The sequence below is a fragment of the Triplophysa rosa genome, linkage group LG9 (genome assembly GCF_024868665.1).
Source record: "Triplophysa rosa linkage group LG9, Trosa_1v2, whole genome shotgun sequence".
Classification (NCBI taxonomy): domain Eukaryota; kingdom Metazoa; phylum Chordata; class Actinopteri; order Cypriniformes; family Nemacheilidae; genus Triplophysa; species Triplophysa rosa.
The window spans coordinates 9072329-9080758 of record NC_079898.1 but is presented as its reverse complement, the minus strand read 5'-3'; the positions used below and the strand labels follow the sequence as shown (position 1 = coordinate 9080758).

At 36.6% G+C, this 8430-nt stretch overlaps 1 protein-coding gene across 1 annotated transcript; it reads left to right on the top strand.

Annotated features, from left to right (window-relative positions):
• The first annotated feature begins 2773 nt into the window (after positions 1-2773).
• Positions 2774-6561, top strand: si:ch73-49p17.1 (protein LBH). Its single transcript, XM_057342968.1, has 4 exons — positions 2774-3029; positions 4856-4940; positions 6097-6313; positions 6482-6561. The coding sequence occupies exons 2-4, from the start codon at positions 4857-4859 to the stop codon at positions 6532-6534; spliced, it is 354 nt and encodes a 117-aa protein (XP_057198951.1). The 5' UTR covers positions 2774-3029; position 4856; the 3' UTR covers positions 6535-6561.
• The last annotated feature ends 1869 nt before the right edge of the window (positions 6562-8430 follow it).

Sequence of the window (8430 nt, the reverse complement as noted above, 5' to 3'; positions counted from 1 at the left end):
TCTTTGTTATGACAAGTGCATTTTTTATTAATTTATTACTATTGACATTCATATTTGTTCAATTTACACTACAATTTAAAAGTTCCCACTTGACCCTATTTTTTCACAAACCTTTTCATCTGATTGTACCAACAATAATATTAGCATAATTTCTTTCATTAGGCAACAAGAAAAGGCTAGTCAGTAAAAGCTCTGAACAGGTGGAAACTCATTCAACACACGACCAGTGGATAAGGGTGAGCACCCCCTGCTGGCTACACTCGCACATCTTCTAGCAACCTTTGTTTTCTCAGATTGTCTCCCATCCAGCTACAGTGAGAAACTGAGGAACCTCCAGTACTGTGTTATTCTACATCAGATTTGTGTGGGGAGTGCAGAATTTTATTAAAATTGTTTAATCATTTACTCACCCGCATGTCATTCCAAACCTGTGTGACTTTCGTTCTTCTGCAGGACACAATTCCTTTGGACCAAATTCACTTGCTTTATATGGACACAAAATGGACCACCATTTCTCAAAATATATTCTTTTGTGTTTCACAGAAAGAGAAAGAACGGGTCATTTACAGGTTTTGAATAACTTGAGATTGAATAAATGATGATAGAAGTTTTATTTTTAGGTGAGGTCTCTTTAAGATACCTCATTAAATTATTATTATTTTTAGGGATGCACCGAAATGAAAATTCTTGGCCGAAGCCGAACATGATGTGAAACACTTGGCCGAAGGCCGAATAATACCGAACACCGAACATGCTTTTTTGCATTTCTTCTATTTATTAAGCCATTTGTTTCACTATTGCACAAACTGAATAGTCAAAATGTGCTTTTTATAATTTGTCTTGCTTTTCAATAAAATACAATACAACTTAATATAAAGTTGAGCAAAACAAAGTAAATTCAAACAAAAAATTGAGCCCTCTCCCTTCATGAATAGCCTATATTAACTAGGCCTATAACTGACTGCTAAAAGAATGTAATGTAAGTTACTCTGTACCCTTACAACAAAACACTTCATTAAAAACTGTCATTCCACATTAGGCCTATAAGCTAAAAACACGAATAAAAGAAAACTGTTGGATTATTATAGGCTACATTGCAAAATGATTTGAGAAAAAAACCATCCAATGCAAGCAATTCTGACTGATGCTGACTGACAACCATTTCAGTTCACGTCTCTCCTCCAAACTCCGCCCACAAAAGCTCTCTGTTCTAGAAGGTGCACTCGTGGATGCACAGAACATACTTTGACAAGTTGTTTAGTACAGGGAACTGTGTGCACGCGACCACTGTATGATTTCAAAGGATGTCGCGAGCGGCGGGGCTACTGTCAGACAGCCCGCTCCCGTCTGAAGTACACAAGTTACCGACCGGTAAAGACGCTTTCATTCGGAAATTTACTTCCGTGCGGCAAGTCCCGTGCTGTGTCTTTCTCTGACACTTTAAAATGCTCCACACACGCACACACTGCCAAAATGTTTGCGGCAGTAATAAAGCGCACGCGTCTCTCTCTCTCTCTGCGCTGGTTGCTGCTTGATCTTATCACGAGTCATGTTCGGTAAAATTTATTCGGCCACTTCACAAATTCGGCCGAACACCGAACTTGCGTTTTTTGCTATATTCGGCCGAACATTTTAGGTGGCCGAACATTCGGTGCATCCCTAATTATTTTGCTAGTTCTGATGTGAAGTTTTTGAAGTTCATTATTGAAGAACTTTGTATTATATAACGTATATTCATACTACTCTAATAAAACAAATACATATCTCACATAGCCAGATAGTTTAGTTATCAATATGCAAACTTGGTGGCAGATTGTTTGACTCAAAAGACAAATGGCGACACCTTGTGGTTTCGTTGATTTTCAATCATGATCGTGAACTATCAATATAAATCCTATATGTTCCGATGTTCAAGAATTGGCATTAGTTTAAAACCTACAGCAGACAATACATCGATCTTTCCACATTCAATATTTGAGCATACCACAGTATTTTCCAAAGTGTGAACCTGTGATGTCATTACCAAAGCTGTTGTCACTTATTGTGCTCGTCGAAAACGCCCCCTAATAACATCAAAAACAACAACTAGCAACAGCTTACCCTCAGTTCAATTCCTTTACAAAAACGCAAAACATTTGCTTCGCTGTTCTTTAGCCATTCTGGAGACGATGAATGTCTCCGACGACAACGCACGTCATGCGCGGCTTGTATTTGATTGGCTGATCCGTCAAACATATTTAATACATCATTAAGGAGGTTTTGCTTTTTAAAATTGACAGACGTATCAAAACAATTGTATGGCAGTCAACACAATAAAACAAACGCATTTGATTCAGTCAACTTTGTATGTACCCAGAAAATATGAAACGCTTGGACTTTACTTTATGTGTCAGCAGGGGGCGCCAGTGGTCCATAACCACTGTTGTCAATGAGTTTTACGCCAGACAAGTTTAAATACAGTACACGGTACTACAACGTCAATAACCTCCAAAGAGAACAAAGTTGAAGCTTCTTTTGATGTGTATTTTTTAGTAAGCCTTTTTACTTGTAATACTGCATAGAACAATCGTGTCACATCACAACGCCAATTTTTTATTTTTTTTATTTTGAAGGACTTATTTTGAATTCGGAATGTCTTGTTATTCAAAGAGATTTAAAACCTTGTCTAAACCTTTGCGTTATTATCATAACCAGGACAGGAGTGATCGTGAAAATGACATGAACAAACAGGCAGGGCTGAGTGTAGTTCGTGCCTCTCATAACCAATCATATGACGACTCATGTTGCATGTATTCAGCTCGGAACATGTAAATGAATGACGCTGGCTGGATCAGCACAAGAACTATGACAGCATTCAACAGTAACTTTCCGGCTGCAGGTCAGATGCGCACTGAAACTGTTCAAGTCAGCTGGCTTTGACTGATATACACGGAAGCCGTCTGTTAATTCTGTTCGGTGTACCGCGGTGTCACGAGAAAACAATCTCGGTATCAGCGCATTCTTCAAGAAAATAACGGGATAAGAGCAAGGTAGGCGTGTGTGCTGTATAATTTCGTAATTTATTGCACATTTCCAGGCAAAAGTTTATTCATCTGCGTAATTTCGAAGGGAAGAAGGTGGCCGAAATGGGGTTATGAATTCGGGTATTTTGTTTCTTTGAAGTTCTTGGCTTAGAGTTTGTTGAGAGATGATATTAATGAATAAAAGTAAATCAATTTTGTATAATAGTCTCTTTTATGTATCTTACTGCTTAATATTACTTGTATACATATGCCTGTTGTATTGCTATAACATGATTAAGTTTGTTGTGTGGGTATTGTGCTGTATGTCTTTGAACCACAGTAATTGCTTTTTAATAATAGGGTTAAATATTAGTCACACGATGTACTATATGAAAAGGCTATTAAATCACAATACATTATATGTCTAAATCTGTAGTTGATAATTAATTGGTGTGATATAACTGATAAGAATCGTGTTTCTTGAAAAAAAAGAAAGTGGGGTTCAAGGTTAAATCGGCTTGGAAAGCACTATAGAAAACACTACATGACAGCACTTTGTTCTTATTTCGTACCGTATATTTAAATATACACAGTCTTTGCTGTTATAGCCTATGTTTGGTCTAGTTGATTCACATTCTTTGATGCTGAAGTCTATGGGTGTGTTTTTGTGTGTAGGTGCATGCCCGTGGATCAACACCCATGAGCGAGGGTTCAATTTAAAAGAAATCACATATACACTTTGATAACATTTTTCATTCGGTGCCAAAATGCTTTGGCTGCGACACCATTTTTAGAGTCAGTATACATGCCAAGTCATGTCTACAGTAGGTCTTTTGTGAGTTAAATGAGAGCAATTTATTGTAATTATAAATCCAGTAAAAGTTAAAGAAGAGGCTTGTCGGATTTTGAAGTTTGGTGAATTGGTGAAGTAACATTGAAGTATTAGGCGTATAAGTATGTGTTTGTATTTCAAGGCTAGGAGTTGAGCTGCCTTAATGTTCCTTTAACCTATAATTACAGGACAGGTCTTAGGAAGACGATCTGTCAGTTTTATTCTTATTACACCATAATGTGGACATTAAACACACTGTAGACCAACGTTCAATGAGAACATCACTCAAAAACATTTTTGCAGGCCCGGCATGCTGGGTCCTGGCAACTGGTTGTGTCTTTGTCACACCATTTTAGGATATAAAAATAGTCTATTCTTGATTCATAGCATTTGATTTACTAGGATTTGATATACATGTATCGACTGTAAAATGGTTGTTATAGGTCACAGCATTCGGCTTTCACCTGCTGAATAATTGAACAGGATTTGTGAGCGTGCGTGGTGGGTGAATGTGCTGCTGTGTTGGCTTATGTGTTCATGCTTTTATTAGCATTCAGCATTTGACTTCTGTCTATTCAACAGACGCATCCTGTAGACCACCGCCAGCCTGAAAGAGAAACGTTGAAGCCTGTTTGAAGGGTTATTGTTTTACTCTGCTTGTTTGGGGATGAATTTGCATACCCACCTGCAGCACGATGCCAGCGTTGTCCCCGTCACAGCGCGGTTTAAGCCTGGAGCAAAGTTTAGATGGCATGTTTGCTTGTGTGTGTCTTGTTAAAACCACATTTATGGTTATCAGACTTCAGCGGAAGTCAGGAAGGGATTTTTTAGGGATCACAGACTGAACAAGACTGATCTGCATCAGACACGATAGAGCATGAATTTACATGAAGTAACATTTTATTCATATTAATAACCCTTGTGTATTGGTGTATTAGATGCAGTTAGATGATAGATATATAGGTATATAGATTAGTTTGGGTAAATTTTAGGCTTATACATTGTTTTATTTTCTTAATAGAATGACGGATATAATGAACAACCCAGAACATAGTCGAGAAGACTTCACTGTGGGTGCTTCAGGAGAGCAAGGTGTTTCTTTTCAGGTCTGTGTCTATTCCAGTTTTTTCATCCCCACACATCAGCCTTCTTGTTATTTTTAGATAATCGAGTTGATCATTTCTTTAGCAAGGACATTGGCTTGTCAACTCTCATCTGAACAGAACTGTTAGCTGGTCAAATAATTAATGAAAATGTTGAATAAGAATGGAAATTGTGTCATCGTTTGCTCACCTTCATGACAGTAGCAGAAACGTTTTCTTGATAAATATCCATAGTGCTCTTTTACATAATGAAAGTAAATAGGAACTATTAAAGTTTATTACGTATTAAAATAAGACACAAAAGAATCAACCAATCAATATAAAATACAATTCATATAAAACATTAAATGCCATTTGTTTCCCCATGTCTCATGGTCAAACTTCATAGACATCCTCTGCATGTACAGGCACCATATTTTATTATGCTCCTGGATTCATTTTTTGTTTTTATCGCAGAAATAAGCCCCGACAGTGTGATCAGTGTTATATCACACTTATATCACACTTATATCACACTGAAGCGGCTTATTTCACGAAAAATCTGGCTGCTTGTACATTGTCCCGCTTATTACATTGCCACTTACCACATGAGAAAAGAACTGGACATAAATTGTGAATTTGAAATATTTTATTAGCTCATTTTTACTGAATGCAGACCTTCCACAAGGACGCCATTAAGTTTTGGTTTTAAAGTAAGAAACGACTTTCAAACGTCACGAACAGGCAAATTGGTTTAATCATTTGTAAATATAATGTCATATATGTTATTAAAAGACATATTTATAATTATTTTTTGTGTAATATTAAACCGCCCCTCTCAATATGATTTGCGGCATCCGGGTTACAGGGTGTTATTAGTTTTGAGCGGTTGTTATTTGAAAATATAAAAACCCTTGGAATGTCGTGACTGGCCAATCAGAATCAAGCATTCAAATGATTCGTGTAATAAGTATATTATATTACATTTCTGTCAATAGATTCTCCTTAATCCTACACATTGCACCTTTATGTTACATACATACCATTGTTAACAGCAAAAATAAGGCTGAGCCAATGTTGACATCATTTCCATTACGGAGTTACCATTCTTAGAAGTTTTTATTGGTAAAATAACATTTTGGCTAAATTATTCCTTTCAGTAAAACATCTGTATGTTCAGATTTTCCCAGATACAAAGGAGCGTCCCCCCAAGCTGTCCAAACGCCTCCCCTCTATCGTGGTGGAGCCCACTGATGGAGAGGTGGAGAGCGGAGAGTTACGTTGGCCCCCGGATGACCTGAGAACCACAGACCCCGCGAGCCATACGCACACACCCTCCCAAGAGATCACACAGATGTCTGATTCTCCAACCCAGATAACACACAGCACGAGTGCAGGTGTGTGAGACGGGTGAGAGAGTAATCACATTTTATTTCTTATAATCGTTTTCATTTATACCCACACACATGTGTGCAGTGGTCTAATAGTGACAATGCTGTGTGAATTCTGCTTCTGTGTGTTTTAGTTTACAGCAGATTGACTGTGCATGCTTTTTCTTCTCGTAGACGAAGTCAAGTGCAGCGATCTGGAAACATCAGGGCCAGCTGAGCGTGACTGAAATTTAATAAAGATATTTTCACAAGTCTATCATTATCACAAGTCTCAGTTCTCACTCTGAAGATTCTCGCACACTGAAACTCATACACACTGACAACAAGCCCAAAAGCAGCAAATCTCGCAGGCAGGTGTGAATTAGAGCAGAGCTCACAATGCTATGTATATCTGAACACATTCATGGCTTTGAAAAGACTTCACATAGTTTAAAATAACTGTTGTATGTGGATGTTGTTTAAGTTTAATATTGCATTACATTGCATGTAAAAATTCCTGAAGATAATCGGGAGATTTTTCGAGAAGTACTGTATTTCTCTATTTTAGCTCATTCTCACATTTAAAATGATTTTATTTTGGCATAAACAATCTTGACAGCTGTCACTGTATCAAAATGACAACACGTTACTGTATGTTGTATATTATATGAAACAAAACAATGTGCAGGTTTGTAATGACAAACCTTTTAGAACTTTCTGTTCCTTTAAACAGAAATAATAATCATTCACATACATTTTTCATATCTAAAGCAAAGTTTTCCTCAAACTAACAACTACTGAGTTTGGATGGTTGAATAGTGAAATCTCAAGAGAGTAAGAGGTATCGATTTGATGTGATGCCCTTTGCTTTGATGTATCTCAGAGACCAATGAATAGTTTTTAAAATCACTGACCACTGTGAATATCACGTGAACATCATTCATTACACCCTCAACGGCTGAAAACTTTATGTGAGGAGACCGCACGCGCACACCCTGCACCTTCTGCCTGAAGCTTTGGAGGAGCGGCTGCCATAGAACTTCAAACATGTCCGCCTGTCAATCAACAAGAACCTACTTATCCCTCCAAGCTCTGGTTGACTCTCGGCAGACTTAAATTTATCAGGGGCTTGTTGTGCACACAATATTTTCAAAGATGTGCTAAACAAAGCACAATAGCTGGAGCTGGAGGCTCTCACTGGGTCAAGGACATAGACTGCCTGTTATACTGGATCTGAACTTCATTTACAAACACTTTATCTTTAATGCAATAGTTATAGTTTAGATAAAACTGACTGATGTTGTAGTGAAATTCATGTGCTTTTGTAATTCATTCAACACACATTGCTGCTGGGATATGTTCACATCTCTAATGATGAAATTGGCTTAAAGTGTATTTATGTTGTTTATAGCCTATTTTAAAATAGCTATTAAAATATGTCTTCTACAAAAACAATACAAACATCTTAGACTTGTGTTTGTTTAAAGCACAGCTCATCACTGGTGTTTAGTTTTATTGGAAGTTTATTTTTTTATTCTATTTTTGTTTGGTTTACTAAAATGTACCAAGATTAACATCCAATTGCCTTCTCATCATAAATTGGAACTGATATTTTTATACACTGCTCCTATATGTTGTTTAGCAGAATTGTTTTTATGTTAATAAAGATTAATATAAAAATAATGGCAGTGTTCTTTATCTCAATCACAAGCTCTCACTTTTATTTTAACATTTTATTACTTAACTTTGGTTAAATAAATAGTTCAATGGGTCGCGGCCCTTACAATGTGGATGGCTAACCAAGTCTATGATCTGTATTTCATCAGTATGTGAATGTATGAAATATTTCGAAATAATTCTAAAAACGCACCCTTGTTCTACAAAAACACTGCATTTTAATATTATTTACACAAATGGCTTAAGTTCTATATTGTCTGCGATACTCTGATAACTCATCCAAGTAATATTTTTTAATGTTTATTTACAATAAATATTTAAAATTAGAGATGCACCTACACTAAATTTTTCTGAGTGATATCTGCAGATACCGATTCTGCAGATTAAATGAATATTTCTGAACGGTATTAATTCATACAATTGCTATTAATATTAAACATCAAACTGGTGATGTTTCTTAAAATTTT

Excerpts from the sequence above, each read along its gene's own strand:
- si:ch73-49p17.1 (XM_057342968.1), top strand. The coding sequence starts at position 4,857 with ATGACGGATATAATGAACAACCCAGAACATAGTCGAGAAGACTTCACT. Across the intron at positions 4,941-6,096 it reads AGCAAGGTGTTTCTTTTCAG|ATTTTCCCAGATACAAAGGA; the intron begins GTCTGTGTCTAT and ends CTGTATGTTCAG. Across the intron at positions 6,314-6,481 it reads AACACACAGCACGAGTGCAG|ACGAAGTCAAGTGCAGCGAT; the intron begins GTGTGTGAGACG and ends TTCTTCTCGTAG.